Consider the following 24,062-nt stretch of genomic DNA (forward strand, 5'->3'; position numbering starts at 1 on the left):
TCCACATACAGTCCTGTACATAGTATGATGACTCCACATACAGTCCTGTACATAGTATGATGGCTCCACATACAGTCCTGTACATAGTATGATGACTCCACATACAGCCCTGTACATAGTATGATGGCTCCACAAACAGCCCTGTACATAGTATGATGGCTCCACATACAGCCCTGTACATAGTATGATGGCTCCACATACAGCCCTGTACATAGTATGATGGCTCCACATACAGCCCTGTACATAGTATGATGACTCCACATACAGCCCTGTACATAGTATGATGGCTCCACATACAGCCCTGTACATAGTATGATGGCTCCACATACAGCCCTGTACATAGTATGATGACTCCACATACAGCCCTGTACATAGTATGATGGCTCCACATACAGCCCTGTACATAGTATGATGGCTCCACATACAGTCCTGTACATAGTATGATGGCTCCACATACAGTCCTGTACATAGTATGATGACTTCACATACAGCCCTGTACATAGTATGATTGCTCCACATACAGCCCTGTACATAGTATGATGGCTCCACATACAGTCCTGTACATAGTATGATGGCTCCACATACAGCCCTGTACATAGTATGATGACTCCACATACAGTCCTGTACATAGTATGATGACTCCACATACAGCCCTGTACATAGTATGATGACTCCACATACAGCCCTGTACATAGTATGATGTCTCCACATACAGCCCTGTACATAGTATGATGGCTCCACATACAGCCCTGTACATAGTATGATGACTCCACATACAGCCCTGTACATAGTATGATGTCTCCACATACAGCCCTGTACATAGTATGATGGCTCCACATACAGTCCTGTACATAGTATGATGGCTCCACATACAGCCCTGTACATAGTATGATGACTCCACATACAGCCCTGTACATAGTATGATGGCTCCACATACAGCCCTGTACATAGTATGATGGCTCCACATACAGCCCTGTACATAGTATGATGGCTCCACATACAGCCCTGTACATAGTATGATGGCTCCACATACAGCCCTGTACATAGTATGATGGCTCCACATACAGCCCTGTACATAGTATGATGGCTCCACATACAGCCCTGTACATAGTATGATGACTCCACATACAGCCCTGTACATAGTATGATGGCTCCACATACAGCCCTGTACATAGTATGATGGCTCCACATACAGTCCTGTACATAGTATGATGGCTCCACATACAGTCCTGTACATAGTATGATGACTTCACATACAGTCCTGTACATAGTATGATGGCTCCACATACAGCCCTGTACATAGTATGATGACTTCACATACAGTCCTGTACATAGTATGATTGCTCCACATACAGTCCTGTACATAGTATGATGGCTCCACATACAGCCCTGTACATAGTATGATGGCTCCACATACAGTTCTGCATGTAATAAGATGGCCCGCATACAGTTCTGTACATAGTATGATGGCCCCACATACAGTCCTGTACATAGTATGATGGCTCCACATACAGCCCTGTACATAGTATGATGACTCCACATACAGTCCTGTACATAGTATGATGGCTCCACATACAGTCCTGCACATAGTATGATGACTCCACATACAGTCCTGCACATAGTATGATGGCTCCACATACAGTCCTGCACATAGTATGATGACTCCACATACAGTCCTGCACATAGTATGATGGCTCCACATACAGTTCTGCATGTAATAAGATGGCCCGCATACAGCCCTGTACATAGTATGATGGCTGCACATACAATCCTGCACATAGTATGATGGCCCCACATACAGCCGAGTACATAGTATGATGGCCCCACATACAGCCCTGTACATAGTATGATGGCTCCACATACAGCCCTGTACATAGTATGATGGCTCCACATACAGTCGTGTACATAGTATGATGGCTCCACATACAGTCCTGCACATAGTATGATGGCTCCACATACAGTTCTGCATGTAATAAGATGGCCCGCATACAGCCCTGTACATAGTATGATGGCTGCACATACAATCCTGCACATAGTATGATGGCCCCACATACAGCCGAGTACATAGTATGATGGCCCCGCATACAGCCCTGTACATAGTATGATGGCTCCACATACAGCCCTGTACATAGTATGATGGCTCCACATACAGCCCTGTACATAGTATGATGGCTCCACATACAGTCCTGTACATAGTATGATGGCTGCACATACAATCCTGCACATAGTATGATGGCCCCACATACAGCCCTGTACATAGTATGATGACTCCACATACAGCCCTGTACATAGTATGATGACTCCACATACAGCCCTGTACATAGTATGATGGCTCCACATACAGCCCTGTACATAGTATGATGGGTCCACATACAGCCCTGTACATAGTATGATGGCTCCACATACAGTCCTGTACATAGTATGATGGCTCCACATACAGCCCTGTACATAGTATGATGGCTCCACATACAGTCCTGTACATAGTATGATGGCTCCACATACAGCCCTGTACATAGTATGACGGCTCCACATACAGCCCTGTACATAGTATGACGGGTCCACATACAGTCCTGTACATAGTATGATGGGTCCACATACAGCCCTGTACATAGTATGATGGCTCCACATACAGTCCTGTACATAGTATGATGGCTCCACATACAGTCCTGTACATAGTATGATGGCTCCACATACAGCCCTGTACATAGTATGATGGCTCCACATACAGTCCTGTACATAGTATGATGGCTCCACATACAGCCCTGTACATAGTATGACGGCTCCACATACAGCCCTGTACATAGTATGATGGCTCCACATACAGTCCTGTACATAGTATGACGGCTCCACATACAGTCCTGTACATAGTATGATGACTCCACATACAGCCCTGTACATAGTATGATGGCTCCACATACAGTCCTGTACATAGTATGATGGCTCCACATACAGCCCTGTACATAGTATGATGACTCCACATACAGCCCTGTACATAGTATGATGGCTCCACATACAGCCCTGTACATAGTATGATGGCTCCACATACAGCCCTGTACATAGTATGATGGCTCCACATACAGCCCTGTACATAGTATGATGAGTCCACATACAGCCCTGTACATAGTATGATGGCTGCACATACAATCCTGCACATAGTATGATGGCCCCACATACAGCCCTGTACATAGTATGATGTCCCCACATACAGCCCTGTACATAGTATGATGACTCCACATACAGCCCTGTACATAGTATGATGACTCCACATACAGCCCTGTACATAGTATGATGGCTCCACATACAGCCCTGTACATAGTATGATGGCTCCACATACAGCCCTGTACATAGTATGATGGGTCCACATACAGCCCTGTACATAGTATGATGGCTCCACATACAGTCCTGTACATAGTATGATGGCTCCACATACAGTCCTGTACATAGTATGATGGCTCCACATACAGCCCTGTACATAGTATGATGGCTCCACATACAGCCCTGTACATAGTATGATGAGTCCACATACAGCCCTGTACATAGTATGATGACTCCACATACAGCCCTGTACATAGTATGACGGCTCCACATACAGCCCTGTACATAGTATGATGACTCCACATACAGCCCTGTACATAGTATGATGACTCCACATACAGCCCTGTACATAGTATGATGAGTCCACATACAGCCCTGTACATAGTATGATGGCTCCACATACAATCCTGCACATAGTATGATGGCCCCACATACAGCCCTGTACATAGTATGATGACTCCACATACAGCCCTGTACATAGTATGATGACTCCACATACAGCCCTGTACATAGTATGATGGCTCCACATACAGCCCTGTACATAGTATGACGGCTCCACATACAGCCCTGTACATAGTATGACGGCTCCACATACAGTCCTGTACATAGTATGATGGCTCCACATACAGCCCTGTACATAGTATGACGGCTCCACATACAGCCCTGTACATAGTATGATGGCTCCACATACAGCCCTGTACATAGTATGATGGCTCCACATACAGCCCTGTACATAGTATGATGGCTCCACATACAGCCCTGTACATAGTATGATGACTCCACATACAGCCCTGTACATAGTATGATGGCTCCACATACAGCCCTGTACATAGTATGATGGCTCCACATACAGCCCTGTACATAGTATGATGGCTCCACATACAGCCCTGTACATAGTATGATGACTCCACATACAGCCCTGTACATAGTATGATGGCTCCACATACAGCCCTGTACATAGTATGATGGCTCCACATACAGCCCTGTACATAGTATGATGGCTCCACATACAGTCCTGTACATAGTATGATGGCTCCACATACAGCCCTGTACATAGTATGATGGCTCCACATACAGTCCTGTACATAGTATGATGGCTCCACATACAGCCCTGTACATAGTATGACGGCTCCACATACAGCCCTGTACATAGTATGATGACTCCACATACAGCCCTGTACATAGTATGATGGCTCCACATACAGTCCTGTACATAGTATGACGGCTCCACATACAGTCCTGTACATAGTATGATGGCTCCACATACAGTCCTGTACATAGTATGACGGCTCCACATACAGTCCTGTACATAGTATGATGACTCCACATACAGCCCTGTACATAGTATGATGGCTCCACATACAGCCCTGTACATAGTATGATGGCTCCACATACAGCCCTGTACATAGTATGATGGCTCCACATACAGCCCTGTACATAGTATGATGGCTCCACATACAGCCCTGTACATAGTATGATGGCTCCACATACAGCCCTGTACATAGTATGACGGCCCCCATATAGAATCATAGAGTCAGAGTGGTAGAGTTGGAGGGGACCTCCTGGGTCATCTGGTCCAACCCCCTGCTCAAAGCAGGATTCACTAAACCCTCTCAGATAGATGTTTGTCCAGCCTCTGTTTTAAGACGTCCATTGAAGGGGAACTCACCACCTCTCGTGGCCGCCTGTTCCTCTCATTGATCACCCTCACTGTCAAAAAGTTTTTTCTAATATCTAATCTGTGTCTCCTGTCATTCAGTTTCATCCCATTGCTTCCAGTCTTTCCTTGTGCAAATGAGAATAAAGATGATCCTTCTTCAATGTGACAGGCCTTGAGATATTTGTAGACAGCTATTAAGTCTCCTCTCAGTCTTCTTTTTTGCAAGCTAAACACTCCCAAATCCTGTAACCGTTCCTCATAGGACATGGTTTGCAGACCGGTCAGCATTCCGGTCGCTCTTCTTCACGTGATCTAGACTGTATGCTTCTGTTAATACATCCCAAAATTGTATTTGCCTTTTTTGCTGCTGCATCACAGTGTTGACTCATGTTCAGTCTATGATCTATTAGTATACCTAAGTCTTTTTCACATGTACTGTTGCTTAGCTCTATTCCTCCCATTCTGTATATGCTTTTTTCATTTTTATTGCCCAGATGTAGTACTTTGCATTTTTCCCTGTTAAAAACCATTCTGTTAGTTGCTGCCCACTGCTCCAGTTTATTTAGGTCTTTTTGAATCCTCTCTCTCTCTTCTCTAGTGTTAGCTATCCCTCCTAGCTTTGTGTCATCAGCAAATTTAATCAGTTTACCCTCAATTCCTTCACCTAAATCATTGATAAAGATGATATAATAGTCACCTTGGTATGATGGCCCCCACATACAATGGCCCCCTTGGTATGATGGCCCCCACATACAATGGCCCCCTTGGTATGATGGCCTCCACATATAATGGCCCCCTTGGTATGATGGCCCCCGCATATAATGGCCCCCTTGGTATGATGGCCCCCACATACAATGGCCCCCTTGGTATGATGGCCCCACAAAGTACTGTTTACCTTTTTTCCTGCAGTTCCGGCGAGGCCGCTGCTGCTTTGTGTGCGGGCGACCTGGGGCCACGGGTGGGAGAGCAGAGTGCATGCTCTCTGCTCACAGAATGCGCTGACACTTAGCAGTGTCAGTGCGTTCCCAGCTCCAGCCACCTGTGTGCGTCACAGCGTTCGCTGTGTGCGCGAGCGCCCTGCCCCCGGTGATGCCGAGCTACCTGGGCAGGCACCCAGAAAATTAAAGGGGCCGGCAGCCGTAAAAACGGGCTGGCGGCCCCCCAAGCAGTGCCACACCGCGGCCCACCGGGAAAGTGCCCAGTAGGGCAGATTAGCAATGCTGCTGTGGCCCCTCACTGGGCTGATTGTCCACACTGCAGGTGAGGTAGGCATAGTAAGAACACTGGCGGCCCAGGCTACATCCATTTGCTCGGGGGCCAGGGGGCAGCGGGGGGCTATATGGCCTGGGCCGTGACATCTCCAACATATATCTTCAGCAGGGACCTTGAGCATTACCTCCCCCAACCCTTTGGCCCTTGGACGCTCTATCCCTTTTTGGGCCTCCGCCCCCTGGTGAGTTCCCCACTATGGAGTGAGCTGCTTTACCAAGGAACCCTCGGCCCCCTGATACCTCTCGACCAGACCAACCAGTTCATCAGCGTTCCGGGGATCACCCTGGGCAACCCAAGTCTGTATTGGCCTGGGCAGGGAATGCACGAACCGCTCCATAACCACTCGCTCTACGCACTGCGCAGTAGTAGAGGACTCTGGCTGCAAGTCATTTTTGGACCGCGTGCGCAGTAGCATCTATCGGTTGACGAGAAATGCTACTGAGCAAACGCTGCTAGCGGTACCATTTCTCTGGAGAAAAAGAAATTTGCCTGCAGCAGTATGGCACCACGGGCCGCGCTTGCACAGTAGCATCTCTCGGCGAACAAGAGATGCTACTGCGCATGTGCGGGCGGCGGGGCCGATTTGCTACACGTAAATTTCTAGATTTCTACCACAATTACAAAGACAGTATTTAAAATAGGAGGCAGGTCACTGAAGGCACAGTGACCTGTCAGAAGGCAGAGATAGGAATACATTAGCAGAGCACCAGTTATAGCCCCTCCTCACAGGTTGCCCCAAAGCACGAGCATCTCATTATCTCAGGAATGAAAATAAAGATTAAAAAAGAACCACAGGACGGATTTCATCAACAAAGGTATCATTTTAATCAGTGTAATGGCGCCCACCTCGCAGTGTATGTGGTTCACTAAGCACAATCCTGCTGACAGGTGCGCTTTAAATTACCAAACCATAGTAATATATAAAGTGACAAGTGCCTCGGTATAGTTATGATTTAGGTAACAAAAAGAAATATACACCGTCATCTCATAGATCTACTTGTCATTATTATAGAGAAATGCCATAATAAGCACCAAAGAAAAGAGGGTCAAGGTGAATAATTGCACTTACATAGATAGAAGGTGGTACACATGAGGTTCTGATGAAGAAAGGGCGAAACGCGCGTTGGGGCGACGGGGACCTTATAAGTTTAAAACTAACTCCTTTTCCTCAACCTAAAAATAAAGAAGTGAATAACATAACAAAAGGGAGGTATATTTGTTATTTCTACACCCATAAAAGTCTGATTGTGCTGTTAGCTAATCGTCTGCAAAAGCTTTCAGCCATTTCAGGGACATTTGACTAATGTTATATGGTTTACTGCTATCATCTTTTACATATAGATATTATGGTCACAGTGTTTGTTGTACTTTGCTGACATCTTTTGGCCATTGTTATAATAATGTTGAAGCTGTAATTCCCACAATGCCTCTCTCTATTTAACTCCTTCTATCTTGTTTCCTCACATCCTTTCTTGTGGTCAGAGCCATATTGGCAACACGTGCATTAGGACTTTAGAGAGGATTCTCGTGTCACCTCTACGCTCCACCTTCCACGTTCTACCTCATCTTCATCCCTTCATCTTCCCTCATCTCATCAAGGTGCTGTGAATTAAAGTTCTTAAAATTCTTCACTATCACTACATCGTCCTTCCCGGATTTACCACATGCAGTCGGTCAAGAATAAGGGTGGAGGTTAGCGAGTAACACTACCTGTCATTGCATGTACAGAGATCCGTGCTCACATCCCCCAGACACATCTCACCCACGTACATCGGTGGCAGAATACTGATTCATTGTAATATAAAATTAATTAACCCATAAATGATATAAAGACCAAAAAATGAAGTGCCAGACATGCAGTTTTTTTAGTTGCTGCAAGTCTAAAAAAAAAAAAATGCAATAAAAAGTTATAAAATCATATGTACTCCAAAATGGTAGCAATAAAACCTACAGCTACCTCCACAGAGAAGTATAATAGTAGTTGGCAACAAAAAACAAATGTTTTTACAAAATTCTGAATTTTAAAAATCAGTTTTGTATATATATAATACATAATCATACTGACCTGCCGTACAAAACTCAAACAGGCGGAATTGCGGTTTATTTTCAACATTTTACACTTGGTCTTATTTTTTCCCACTTTTTTGTACCTTGAACGGTAAAATAAACACTGTTGTGTAAGGTGACTGTCAGACACCTAGTGTCTGGGAGATAAACTTGGAGTAATGCCTTAGTGCATATAGGACTAAAAGGGATTAATCATCCATGACAGGTTGATTATGAGCAGCTAAATGGCTGCTCACCATGTCTCCTCCCCTGGGTGTGATTCACTGGGTAAATTGAGAGCTGTTTGTCTCACACATGCTGGGGGTATGGAGGTTGCAGATCGCCTGGATTGTGTTAATTTGCTAAAGGACTAAGAAGCCAGCTGGGCTAACCAGCACTATTGTATGGACTTATTACTTTATGTTTTACTTGCTGCTGGACAAAGGTGGTATTTAAGTTTTCTGTGATGTGGTTTATGAGGACTGAAATAAACCAGCCGGACTTTAAATAGTAAAGGTTCCTGTTATTCCTCGGATCGCCTCCAAGTGAGTAGCATTGTTACATTTGGTTTAGAATGCGGGCAGCGTTCCTAGGGAACACGTGTGATTACTACAGAAGTACTGCATGTCGTGGGTGACGGTGGCTATAGGCCACGGAGCAGCATCAGGCAGCATGGAGGACCTGATTAAACACCTGGTGCAAGCCCATCAGCTGCAACCGCAACAGCTACAGCCGCGACAGCTGGCACAACAGACAAGTAAACTGCTTCAGCAAAAGCTGCAGATTGAATTACAGAGGAGGTTCAAGGCATGGTAGCAGCTCTGACTCCCAAAGTCAGCTGATGATTTTTCTATCCGGAAGGCGGTGAGGAGAGCCCTGCAGGAAATTTTTCTGTGATGCGGTTTATGAGGACTTAAATAAACCAGCCAGACTTTAAATACAAACGGTTCCTGTTTTACCTCCCATCGCTCCCAAGTGAGTATCATTGTTACAGATTTCATCAGCATTCACCTTAAAACTGCACCATGGCAGTCACTCTGTTGCAGATTATCCCAAAGTCATGTGTCATAATGCGTTCCCATTAGTCCAGAGAAGTGGTGGTCTAAGAGAAGCCAGGACCCTGGGCAGTTTAGAAGGTGTGCCCCCCCCCTCTCGATACTCGATGTATCACATCACATGTCAAAGCGCATCGCACAACAGAATACATAACCTAGCGCTATTCATAATAGAGCAGGGGGGAGATTAATTTTCCCAAGGGGCCATATGAGAGACTGTTGTGGAGGATGCACCAAAAGGCTGAAACTAATTCTGCTCAATATTAATATTAACATATTATTTATAATTGTTTTTCTATATTAATTGTATGACTTAATATTGAGCAGAATTAAGTATGCTGACATCCCCTGTATACAGTATGAGCCCCCACATAGCCCCCTCAATCAACAACCAAAGCAGTCAACCCATGGGGCCCTTAAACATGTAAACCATAACAAATAAAAACATTAAAAAATTCTCTGTTTAGTTAGTTTAAAAACCCATATACCTCATAGTAATGTTTCTATGGATATGGACTATCATATATATATATATATATATATATATATATATATATATTGTACGTGGGGGCTCATACTGTATATAGGGGATATCAGCATACTTAATTCTGCTCAATATGAAGTCATACAATTAATATAAAAAAATGATAATTAATATGTTAATATTAATATTGAGCAGAATTAGTTTCAGCCTTTTGATGTGGCCTCCACAACAGTCTCTCGTGAGGCCCGTTGGTAATGTATATGTGTGTGTATGTGTGTGTGTGTGTATATATATATATATATATATATATATATATATATATATATATACACAATGGGGAAAAAAGTATTTAGTCAGCCGTCAATTGTGCAAGTTCTCCCACTTAAAAGGATGAGCGAGGCCTGTAATTGACATCATAGGTCGACCTCAACTATGAGAGACAAAATGAGAAAACAAATCCTGAAAATCACATTGTCCGATTTGGAAAGAATTTTTTTTTTCAAATTTTGGTGGAAAATAAGTATTTGGTCAATGTATGACATTTCAACAGTTACAGGAGGAGTGAGGGTCCTGCTCGCAAGCTTACAATCTATATGGAAATAGGGGGACACAATAGGAAGAACATGGTCATCAGTCAGAATTTGTCTAAGGGCATTTACCGTGTGGTATTTGGGGGCATGGAGGATGTGGAGACAGGTGAATAGGCAGGAGCAGATTAAGATTAACATTTAGGAGGGGACAGGGGAGAGTTAGGTTGGTGAGTTGAGGTGATAGGCTTGTCTAAACAGATGTGTTTTTACATACATATACATATATACCCTATATGGCCTAAACAGTTATGTACTTAGCTTAATGGCATCTTCTTCCGACGCGTTTTCCCCTCTTTTGGTCATTCAGTGGTTCATCAGGGAATTCCTTCAATCAGGACAAGAAAAGGAGACCACCATAAGCCGTACTGCAATAAGGATAACAGCTCAGAAGCCCAGGGCAATATGCCCCCACATGGCCCCTACATACAATATGAGCCCACACACAGTTCCCCTATATACAGTTTGAGCCTCTACATACAGTATGAGCCCCCGCACAGCCCCCTAGATACAGTATGAACCCTCACATAACCCCAAATATACAGTATGAGCCCCCTCATAGCCTCCAATATACAGTATGAGCCCCCACATAGCCTTCAATATACAGTATGAGCTTCCACATAGCCTCCTATATACAGTATGAGCCCTCACATAGCCTTCAATATATAGTATGAGCCTGCACATAGCTCCCTATCTATAGTATGAGCCCCACATAGCCTCCATATATACAGTATGAGCCCTGACATAGCCTCCTATATACAGTATAAGCCCCCACAAAGCCTCCTATATACAGAATAAGCACCCACATAGGCTCCTATATACAGTACGAGCCCTCACATAGCCCATATATATAGGCACACATCCCATACACATATTAATAAAAAAAAACAGATGCTAACCTTGCATGGCGCGTGCAGGCTGATGATGTCATTGCGTCGGCACGTCACAGCACAGGCGACAGGGGCTCTCCCGGAGCTGCGCTGCTATTCTGTATTGTCGGCAGCGGAGCTCCAGGAAAGCTCCCTGCCGGGATATGTGCACCACCATATTGAGGGCAATCTGGCCATGGGCTCCCCCATAGCATCAGACCCCTGGCGGTAGCCCAGATTGCCCTCATAATCCGCCTATGGTCCAGGGCATGCATGGGTTAAATTGCATCAGATTTTGAGGTAAATAAGGATCCACATTAATTTCTTGCCTGGCTGGGATCCAAAAGAAAAAAAAATAATAGAAAATAAATATAAATTCTACATTTAATGAGACACGTGATTTCTATGCAATTTTTATACAATGCAATTAAGAGGATTCAGTTGCTATTGCCTTGCAGGTGTCACCTCCCCCGCACATTAAATTCACCAGCGGCTTTCACATTACTGGAATCGTTACTGAGAACGACTCCAGGGCGCCATGGGAGGTCTGTGTCTTCTCTGCGTCATCTTACTCTTCTGTCTCGGTAAGAAAAAGGATTCCCTATTATTTTAGGATGATCTTGAAACCAAATATGGCTGCCTATTAAAGGGGCTATCTCATAATCAACACATATATCACTTATGCACAGGTTAGGTGATGAATGTACGATCAATGAGGGTCTGATCGCTGGGACCGTCTCCGATCATGAGAACGAGGATCCCAAAGAGCATCGTGTGAATGACGCCTTAGTGAGCATGTGCGACCACAGCTCTATTTACTATAGGATTGGTGGTCGCACATGCTCACAATCTCAAAAAAGAGATAAAACCTTGTATTTTGTGTGTATTATTGCCCTGCTAAAAATCACATCTAATGCCATTTGAATGATCACATTTAACAATTTTGTATAACATTGGGTTTTCTAAAGTAAGAGTGGTAGTAGCGTAAAAAAAAGATAATTTAAGAAAGGATGACATACTTTTTGGCAGTGAGATATGGGATTAGTTTTCATAAGATGCTTGTTGGCAATGGTGATGCCAGTCTTGTCTTGCTCGAGGCAGAAAGTTATTTTCTCACCGTTCTTCTCTGAAAGTTGTAGGAATATAGAGAGGTACACTTGCACCACATGATATGAGCGCTTTCATGATTATAATAATACCATGTCACCCTCTTAGTAATGACCATGTCAACTTTATAGTGTTAGCCTCATAGTAATGCCATAAAATCAGCCTCATAGTAATACCATGTAATCAGCCTCATAGTGATAAAATATAATCAGCATCTTGGTAATACCATATAATCAGCCTCATAGTAATACCATATAATCAGCCTCATAGTAATGCCATAAAATCAGCCTCATAGTAATACCATAGAATCAGCCTCATAGTAATACCATGTAATCAGCCTCATAGTAATACCATGTAATCAGCCTCATAGTAATACCATAGAATCAGCCTCATAGTGATAAAATATAATCAGCATCTTGGTAATACCATATACTCAGCCTCATTGTAATAACATAAAATCAGCCTCATAGTAATGCCATATAATCAGCCTCATTGTAATACCATATACTCAGCCTCATTGTAATAACATAAAATCAGCCTCATAGTAATACCATATAATCAGCCTCATAGTAATACCATAAAATCAGCCTCATAGTAATACCATATAATCAGCCTCATAGTAATACCATAGAATCAGCCTCATAGTAATACCATATACTCAGCCTCATAGTAATACCATATACTCAGCCTCATTGTAATAACATAAAATCAGCCTCATAGTAATACCATAGAATCAGCCTCATAGTAATACCATTTAATCAGCCTCATAGTAATACCATTTAATCAGCCTCATAGTAGTAGCATAGAATCAGCCTCATAGTAATACCATATACTCAGCCTCATTGTAATAACATAAAATCAGCCTCATAGTAATACCATAAAATCAGTCTCATAGTAATACCATTTAATCAGCCTCATAGTAATACCATTTAATCAGCCTCATAGTAGTAGCATAGAATCAGCCTCATAGTAATACTATAGAATCAGCCTCATAGTAATACCATTTAATCAGCCTCATAGTAATACCATTTAATCAGCCTCATAGTAATACCATTTAATCAGCCTCATAGTAATACCATTTAATCAGCCTCATAGTGATACCATATAATCAGCCTCATAGTAATACCATAGAATCAGCCTCATAGTAATACCATAGAATCTGCCTCATAGTAATACCATAGAATCAGCCTCATAGTAATGCCATAGAATCAGCTTCATAGTAATACCATAGAATCAGCCTCATAGTAATACCATTTAATCAGCCTCATAGTAATACCATAGAATCAGCCTCATAGTAATACCATAGAATCAGCCTCATAGTAATACCATTTAATCAGCCTCATAGTAATACCATTTAATCAGCCTCATAGTAATACCATTTAATCAGCCTCATAGTAATACCATTTAATCAGCCTCATAGTAATACCATCGAATCAGCCTCATAGTAATACCATCGAATCAGCCTCATTGTAATACCATTTAATCAGCCTCATTGTAATACCATTTAATCAGCCTCATAGTAATACCATCGAATCAGCCTCATAGTAATACCATAGAATCAGCCTCATAGTAATATCATAGAATCAGCCTCAAAGTAATGCCATATAATCAGCCTCATAGTAATACCATAGAATCAGCCTCATAGTAATACCATCAAATCAGCCTCATAGTAATACCATAGAATCAGCCTCATAGTAATATCATAGAATCAGCCTCATAGTAATACCATAGAATCAGCCTCATAGTATTACCATAGAATCAGCCTCATAGTAATACCATAGAATCAGCCTCATAGTAATACCGTGGAATCAGCCTCATAGTAATCTAATATATATAATTGCCTTATCCCGTCTGTCTGTCTTTCTGTCTGTCTGTCTTTCTGTCCTGGAAATCCCACGTCGCTGATTGGTCAGGCCGCGGTCAATCAGCGACGCGGGATTTCAGAACAAGATGGCGGCCTTTTAGCGGCTCACACTCACACGCTCACCCTCACACACTCACCCTCACACCCTCAGACACTCACCCTTAGACACTCACGCTCTCACGCTCTGACACTCACACTCTGACGCTCTGATGCTCACGCTCTGACGCTCACGCTCGGCTGCTCACGCTCGGACTCTCACGCTCACGCTCTGACGCTCACTCTCTGACGCTCACGCTCGGACGCTGGAATCTGAATTTCTTATTGATACAAATGCTATAATTTTTATTATGTATAACAGATATAAATAATTTATCTCACATAAAAAGACTCTAATTGATCAGAAGAGTAAAGCACCCATAGCGCTTTCCTCCTTGCCTGCATCTGGTACTGATGCTGAGCCTGTATTGGTGCCTACTTAAGGGTTGCAAGGCAACTTCCTTATAAGGTAAGATGCCCCTTTAAGATTAGAACACAAGTTTCCATTATGACATCACAATTAACCATCACTACTTCTACAAGTCTTTACACTCCTGTTGTCACTTTGACATTCCGGTGTCATTGCTGTTGGTGTGATAAGCCATATAGCTAGTCATATACTGACCGCACTTGGATTACTTGAAATGTCTGGAATTCCTCCAGACAGACTTCAGGTGTTAGCACTACTCCAGGGGATTCTTACCACCTATGACCCTGACTTTGTGCTACCACTACCCGATGGCGTCCTCAGCTTCACTTACCGGCTGGTTATGGAGCTTGTGAGAGATTGCCTGACCAAATACCACCAAGGTTGTATAAGCTCAGAATATCTTGAGCATTTACAGCAGAACATCTGGACATTAGTACAGCAGGTAAGTAGCAGACAATCTGCACAAATTATATATAATAATAATGGAAAATAATAATGGAACACAAGTTTAAGTTTAACCTGTGCCAAATACCCAGATAAGAATAGCCTGGAGTCAAAACAGGGCAATCAGGCTACATGACAAAGGAGAGGGTGGGATCTAAAGGGTTAGTTGAATTAGGGGTGGGAAGGTCCTGGATGCGGGGGGAGGAGGGAATAGGATTGGTTAACCCTTTATGGACCACAAAATTTTTCATTTTTCCGCTCTCATTTTTTCCTCACTCTCTTTCAAGAGCCATAACTTTGTTATTTCTCCATTGGCATAGACATGTGAGGGCTTGCTTTTTTGGGATGAGTTGCAGCTTTCAATGTCTCCATCCTATTTACCATACATTGTATTGAAACAAGGGGAAAAAAATTCCAATTGAGATGAAATGGTTCTTTGTGTCACTATATTCAGAGACCCATAACATTGTAATTTTTCTGTTGATAGGACTAAGTAAAGCCTTTTTTTGCGAAGTGAACTCAGTTTTTTATTGATACCAAACACCTATCAGATCAGACTTTAACAAACGTGGCAATACCATATATGTTCATGAATTTTATTGATTATTTTCATTTCTTATTAATTTTCATCTTTATAGGCTGAAGAAAAATCCCAAAGTGGAGAATTGGCCTTTTTTAAACAACTGGCCCAGAATGTCCTGCTTGTACTGGAGTATCCGGCCTACTCACTGGAGCGCCTGGTAAGGATCCATCATCTTCTACATCTCATGTCCTTGTTGTCTGATCTTCTCCAGATTACCAGTCATATAGCAGAAGGTCAGATTTATGATGATAGAGGCCTTCCCCTCTCCGCTCCAGGCAGACACAGGATATTCTATGGCGGCCTGTCTCTGCGGTTCCATCCTCGGTGGTGATAGTCTGCACTCAGCGGTGCGGAGCTTGTATTTCTACCTCTGTCTCACTCCATCATCACAATCTTCCTCCTTGTAAATGCTGCAGTTCTGATAGAAGTTATTAGAGAACAGTTGTAGATACAAGTCCCTTAAATATTAATGTAAATTTGCTTGATAGAGCGGCCGTGAATTGTCCGTCCAATACTGAACTTGTCAAGTAAATCCAGGTTTAATCCTTCCCGCTTTATATATATATGGTAATCTAGTGTTTGAGAAATGTTATATTAATTGTATATCTTATATCCATCAGGAAACATCAAAAGGCGACTCCGCAGAGGGGCAAATCCTAAATGTTGCTGACCCTGATAACAGTCAGCCAGGGCCAAAATCCGATCTGATAGAAGGTAAAACGATCATCTAATATTTTACATTCAAATATTACATTATTGAGAACGGCAAAGAATATGTTGATTTATTCTTCATCCTCTGTATAAATAAATAAGCAAATAAATAGGAGAAACCTGCATGGTCTGGGAGGGTGTGGAGTGAGCCCCTGATGCGCGTTTCATCTAGGCTTCTTCCACACCCCCTGGAAGAAGCCTACGCAATACTTCTTCAATACCCCTTGGAAGAAGCCTATGCGAAACACATGTTGGGGTCTTGCTCCCCACCCTCCCAGACTGTACAGGTTTCTCTTTTTTATTTGTCTTATTTATTTTGAGGACTACAGATTGTTCCTATATCTTCTACATTCTAAACAGACACAAACTTGTATGAATACGATTATGAATAGGTTTTGAAGTGATTTTGATCAGTTGTTCTTGGTTGGAAAGAGAGAGCGTTCTCTGTGTCTAACATTCTCTTATTATTTTTTTATCATGAATTGTTCTGATTAATCAATAAAATTTGTTATGTTTTTTTGATATTTGACTTTTTTGCTTCCTTTTCTTTTGGTTATTAAGTGCTGATATTTAATAAATGACGTTTCTTCATTATTTTAGGAATAACTGTGCCGGCAAATACTGATGGTGGAATATGTGAGACACCAGAGATCATCCAGGAATCTGCCAGTGTAAGTATCAGAGGGACGTCTGTATATCATCAGATGACGGGTGTGAATTATACATCCCATGTTATATCCCATATGACAATGGGATATCACTGTTCGTCATGTAGATCAGACATATTATGTGTGATAATGGCGTTATTCTTCCTGCCCCCTCTGTGTGATGTCCCTTATCCTTCCCTGCAGTATTGATTTATGTGTATGGGGGATTTCCCTTTATAATATAATGGGGTCTGTGGAGGGTCCGGCTGGTATCACGTTCTCTACAGTGTAATCAGTGGGGACATAATATAGAAGAGAGACGTTCCTGCATCTTGAGCTTTTATTCTCCTGCATTTTCTGTCTTAATGTCATTTCTTATTCCTTTTTAGGCCTTGATCGGATCATTGAACCAAGTGAGAAATCCTTGTAAGAGCGACTATAAACCGATCAAACTGATCAGCAGTGGAGCCTTTGGGTGAGCTTTACTTTGGTATAATATTTATTTCCCAGGGCTCCTTATGATGATGCCTCGGTGTCCTGCCCATGTAATATTCCCATAGAGAAATCAGGAGTCCACATCACTGTCCACATCTATCTGTCAGGTCAGTTAGGATGTGACGTGGATGTGGACCCTCCATTGATAATCATTTATGGAGTATTATTTTATGCATTTCTAGACATGGATTTATAGTGATGGCCTCACATCTAGTATTAACCATTAGTACAGGAGATCGTTTGATGAGGTCTATAGATGGACTGTTAATAAGAATTTGTAATAAATCATGGATTTTCTTCGTCTCCAGGGCCGTCCACTTAGTGCGCCATAAAGACACAAACCAGATTTGTGCTATGAAGACAATGGACAAGGAGAACCTGAAAAAGCCAAAGAGACTTGAATTGGCCTGTCTGGAGAGGGACATCTCAGCATTCGCCGATTGTCCCTTTGTGGCCTCCATGTTCTGCTCTTTTCCAACTAAACTTCATCTGTGTATGGTCATGGAGTATGTACCAGGTAGGACACATCCATTGTATCTATATCCAGCCCACGTCTGTTTAATCCTAGCACCTATATATGACCATAATGTGCCCACATGGATGGCTACATGTATTATACAGTATACGCTCTACATTACACAGTATATCTCTATATAGGCCATCTTGTCCCAATATTTCCACTTATTTCATATTCACCCTCATCATGTGTAATTTACATTGTAACAAACCCTCACCTCTCATATTTGCTTTCTTCTATAGGAGGAGACTGTGCCAGTCTTATAAAGCGCAGGGGTCCTTTACCAGTCCCCCTGGCCCGTATGTACATTGCGGAAACGGTTCTTGCTGTAGAATACCTGCACAGTTATGGTGTGGTGCACAGAGACCTGAAGCCTGGCAAGTAAGTGACCCCAGTAGTATAATAAAGGGGAAAAAAATATATAATTTTTATACAGTCTATGGGTAATTACTTGGGTCTGACACCATTTCTTTCTTTCACAGCCTCCTGATATCATCAACAGGACATATTAAGGTCACCGATTTTGGGGTTTCAAAACTCGGCCTCATGAGACCAAGCTCAGATATCTACAAGGCTTCAACTGAGGACATCACCAGCGAGTTCCTTGATGAAGAGGTAGGCTTTACTTACAAGATCTTGCACTTTACAGATTTCATCTCTTTCTCCTTCTCTGACAATTTCTCTATAAAACGTTTGCACTGATCTTATTTGACGCAATTATACTTATTGATCATCATCTCATTCTTCTGTTGGTTTCCAGACTTTTGGCACCCCTAGTTACATGGCCCCAGAAATTATCCAAAGGAAAGGCTATGGAAGGCCCGTTGATTGGTGGTCAGTAGGGATCACCCTACATAAATTTCTTTTTGGACGTACACCATTTAAAGGGGCTTTAAAAAGAGATATTTTACGCAGTGTCCTTGAGGGTAAGTAAAATAATCTGAATGCTTGTGATGTCACTGTTATTTGGTTTCATTGGTTTTCTGGTTTAATTTCTAGCCTTATTAAGGACATTTTTTATGAAAATAAATGAAAATGTTTCATTTCCTGTAATATTTGCTTTTTATATAACAGATAAATTAATTTGGACATATCATAAATACTCTACTCCACCCGATGCTCAGGACATCATCACTCAGCTGCTCAGAAAAGATCCAGCAGATAGACTTGGGACAGGTAATATTATAATAGTATTATGACTTATTACACCTCTGTGACCAGACAAATGGTTGCGTCCATGAGGTTCAGTATTCTACCTACTTATCCATTCCCCATTTTTCATGCTATGACTTTCAGTACATTTCCTTCATGTCTGCTGTTACATCTTCAGTTCAGGTTAACATAAACTGTACCGATATGGAGCAGTTTCTCTAAAAATGACTATCACTTTCTTTCTTGTCTTCCTTTTCCAGGAGGAGCAAATGAGATCAAAATGCATCCATTTCTGCATCACTTAGACTTTGACAATCTTCTAAGTCAGAAGCCCCTGTTCGTTCCTGAGCTAAAGTCAGATGAGGACACCCGCTACTTTATCAGTAAGTAAAATGAGACGTCATCTGCAGAAAACTGCTGTGTGTCTTGTCTTTCATTTTATGTGAAAATAATTCTCATCATTATTAGTGATAGCAGGGTGACTGTCTGACCGGGTCTTATACTAATTATCTCTGATAACACTTGTACTTTGTAGCTCGTTGTAGCAGACACATGAATTCAGATGAGGCAGACACAAGAGAGGACAATGACTGGCCAGAAATAAAAAACTTTGTATCATATTATCAAAGGTTTTCTAAAGTAAGTATGTGGCTACTAATATGTCTAAAACCTATAATTACAAAAATGCTTAAAAATAAATCAATTTATTTTTCTCCGTGTGTTTTAGCTAAATATCACCAATACCGGGATGATGACCAATGTAGAGCCTATGTCACCTCCACAGTGTTCCCAAGAGAACAGTGAAAAACACTCAGACATGTGAGTAGATTATTATTATTATGAGATTTAGTTCTGATATATGTTCAGAACCAAATACAAGACACGAGTAACACAAATCTAAATCCAGCATCCACCACCCCTCTGTGCATCTGGCTTGTGATAACACTGCAATAACAGTTGATGATTGTGACCAGCCATTCATTTCCTGCTCATTTCAGGCCAATATTACTAGTTGAGGGCCTGGGCAGGGTATCCCCTCTAGGTTGTCCTAATTGGCCTCACAAACAGGTGTTCTTCATTTTTTCTATTGTTTTTCCTTTTAATTTACTGGTCTTTCTTCTACCAAACAGGCAGAAAGAGTCTTCCTCTTCCAAAACTAATGGAGACAATCAGAGTTTCACTGCTAAAAACAACGAGTCATCCTCGTCCTCATTGTCAGGTATGTACAGGTTTATAGGCCATCCAATTATAGCCTATAATCCAAAATTATAATGTGAATCAGCACATGAAGGCTCCAAAAATTACTTACTTTATTCCCGTTGCTCCCCTGAGTATTCCGTTTTTTGAGTTACGGGTCTTATTTAGTGCTAATTTTTATCGTCTTTTCCAAGAGGGCAGTGCTCACAGGATCCTCTGGGGCGTGTCTTTAGGTTGCTCTGCAATATAAAATTGTGAGCCATGCCCCCTTGGAAAAGACCATAAAAATTAGCACTAAATATAAATGCCCATATCTCTACAACCATAGGGTGGATTTTAGCAAAACAAATATCAGAATACTCGGGGAAGAAGCAGACATAAGATAATAGTGAATCTCAGACACTTTTGATGTAGTGACGGGTCCTCTTTAAAGTTGCATTGAATTATTATCTAACTGATTATATAATAACACAGTGGCTTGCTGCAAGTAATGTCATGATAATAAGGGGACATAGTTCCTTGGAGACACCACATGGCGGCACACAGAAATGCTACAGGTGCATATTAATCAGTTGCATAACTCTATATAGATACAAAGAAAATATTTTAGAAGTTTATAATTAATATTTGTTTCTGACTTTTTGATTAGAATCTCCAGTTCAGAAGAAAAGAAAATATTTTCTAAAACTGAGAAGACAAGAAAAAACAGAGAAAGTAGAAGAGGGGGAAAGTAGGCGAGGTAAGTGTGACAATAATCTCCATGTTGTATGATGTCAGTGAGAAGAAGTCATGTGGAGCAGATGTTATCTATCAGTGGTGGGATTGTCACATGTATGATGACTGGCAAAGATCCCTGCCCTCTGTGTGATGAGATTCCTCTAACGTTCTCCCACAGTGACACCACAGTAGTACCCTCTAATATGGAGTCCCATTACTTACATTAGTTTTACATCTTTTCTCATAGGTTCCATCTTCCGCCAGATGATATCATCCTGCCGGCGTGGATTATCCAGGGCTGCTCGCGCTGTCAGAGGAAGCTGCATTTTTGCCTGCTGTCACCAGGGCACCTTAGACATCTCGAGGACAGAAAACCCCCACATCTAGCTCCCTGAAGAAACTACAGCATGTCCACCATCAATGCTGTACCTGTATGGAAGGATTTGAACCATCTACCCGTGGCCTCCTGACCAGCAAGAAACACCTGCTAAAGTTGAAGGCTTCTCCAAGAACACGTCTTCATCCTTCCATGCAAGATTTAATTAAACTAAATAAATACAAATTTTAAATTGATTAATGTCTTTCAGAATTTAATTGATTATTACTGATATTTTTGGTATATCAATATTATACATCATGTACCATATATCTGAAGGGTAGGATTCCAAAGTGGAGAACAGCAGTTCTATGTCTCCGATTAATCCTCTAAACCTCAGCTAAAAGTGGAGGAGAGGACCAAAGATTCTGTTATTCCTAAGAGTACATACACACATAGCCTTGTAGATGCCAGTAAACCATTGTGAATTGCTGGCAGCTGAGCTTTAGGAAAGCTACCTGTCCGGAGATGTGCACCGCCGACAGTGGTGAAAAAATGCATTATAATGAGGACAATATGGCCAAAGTACCCAGGAGCCTTTGGCCCTGGGCGGTAGCCCAGATTGCCTCATTGTAGTCTGCTAATGATTTCACAAGGAATGAAGCCCAGAGTGAAGAAGAAAGCCCATGAGAGTGATACCCACTTCAGAACAGAGAGAACTTTCCAATGACTACAACGGTTTCTGTATTGGCCACAAGTAAATCGAGTGGTGAAAGAAGATTACCGGAAATCCCATCAGGGTGAGATGACTAAACCCCCTAAACACAGAACATCTATATAGGTGAAGAGGATTTCTTTCCTATTGGAAGTGCTGATGGTGGACTATCTTATGATCAGCCGCTCCGATAATGGTTGTTTGTACTGTCTGGTGATGATGGATCATTTTAAAAAGTTTGCAGTCATGACTCCCACTGGGAATCAAACAGCCGAGTCAGTGGCCTGTGCCATCTGTCATGACTTCATGTGGGTATACGGGTGTCCAGAAAGAATTCACTCTGAGCTAGGAGCCTGTTTTCATGGAAAAGTCATGGATGAATTGCACCAACTGTACAACATTGAGAATTCCAGGACTACACCCTAGCACCCACAGGGAAATGGGGACTGTGAACGTTTCAACATAACTTTATCTACATTCTGAGAATTGTGGAGGACAACAGGAAGATGACAGGATGTCACACACTGTCTAGCGCTGTGTATCTGCGGTCTATTCTAGATGCTGCTGTAACTTAAACTGTGAAATTCCCTCTTGTACTGCATGGGTTAATGCCAATTCTATTGACATGTCCTGGTGGATGTGAGTTTCTGTGTGAGTCTACTCCCCTTAGCCTTTAAGCAGCCTCTCCTTCCACCAGGTGGTGCAGCTGATAGAGTTTCACTCTATACGTGGAAGCCGTGCTGTGCAGTCCTGTTTTTTTGTGCCGCTGAAGTCCTTTCCTTTGAGATTGCTGTACCTTTGTTCTGAGGAGGGAGATTAGGGGAATTAGTGCAGGGCTTGTGAAGGAGTTAGGGCTTAGGGTGGAGACCCAAACCTTCTCACCATCAGAGATACCTTCGGGGTCAGGGCTATTCAGGGTTCCCAGGGACAGATTAGTTTTCCCTGCTCACCCAGCCCGTATCTGCTATTTCCTCACCAGCATTCCCCTACACCGTGACACAGGAAGATGCAATGGCCTGAATTTGTACCAGAACTGGTCTGGGTGTACAGTAACCAGGTTCATGCCATGACAGGGTACACGCCTTACACGTTGCTGTTTGGACGTAACAGCCGTAAGGTTACTGAGCTAGAGCTTGATCCAGAGGAAGATAGTACGAAGATAAACACCACAACTTTGGTGTGGAAACACCATCATCGGTTAGAGACACTGAGACTTAAGATTGTACAGAAGCCCCAGGGGAAAAGGCATCCTGTAGTAACTCCTGTGCAGGAGGCACCATTACAGCTGGGGAATCGAGTTTTGGTTCAAGTGAAGCACCCTTGGGGAAAATTGGACTACACGTGGGAGGCTGTTCCTCATCGAGTGACAAGGAGAGTACACCCCGAAAGGAGAAGGCGTCGCACCAGAGAGAGTGCGGCACCCTTACATGCTACCGCCACATGTGTCTGATGAAGAGAGAATGACCGGGGCTAGCTTAGAGGGTAGGCTAGAGGTCAAAATCACAGGAAGAGTGTCTCAGGGCCTAAGTGTTCCAGAAGAGACAGGTCAGGAGGGACTTCACAGATCTGAATGTACCAATGCTGGTGTTTCACCCAGGAGGTATGCAGAAGATGATTTCATATGGCAGTATGTAATACAGCAGACACAGGAGTGTGTTTGGATATTGGCGACTCTGAGACCACCACCAAGGAGCGTCTAAAGCATAAGTAACCTTTCTCATCCAAGTAATGGTGAGTTTAAAGAGTGGAGGAATGTAAGGAGAGTGAGTGACTCATATAATAGAAATGAGCTGTAAGGTATTTGTGGGCTGTCATGTAGTGATCAGAGACTTTAGGTGTAGGA

At 42.4% G+C, this 24,062-nt stretch overlaps 1 protein-coding gene across 1 annotated transcript in view; it reads right to left on the reverse strand.

The window, feature by feature from the left end:
• The window catches only part of LOC141219309 (pentatricopeptide repeat-containing protein 1, mitochondrial-like), a 644,632-nt gene that overhangs the window by 590,536 nt on the left and 30,034 nt on the right, over positions 1–24,062 (reverse strand). The window contains exon 4 of the mRNA XM_073666078.1: positions 22,208–22,223. Within this exon, the coding sequence (XP_073522179.1) occupies positions 22,208–22,223 (16 nt within the window). The remainder of the gene's footprint in view (positions 1–22,207; positions 22,224–24,062) is intronic.

This window comes from Phyllobates terribilis, unplaced genomic scaffold (genome assembly GCF_046119375.1).
Source record: "Phyllobates terribilis strain yellow unplaced genomic scaffold, ASM4611937v1 Scaffold_261__1_contigs__length_2674298, whole genome shotgun sequence".
NCBI classification, from domain to species: domain Eukaryota; kingdom Metazoa; phylum Chordata; class Amphibia; order Anura; family Dendrobatidae; genus Phyllobates; species Phyllobates terribilis.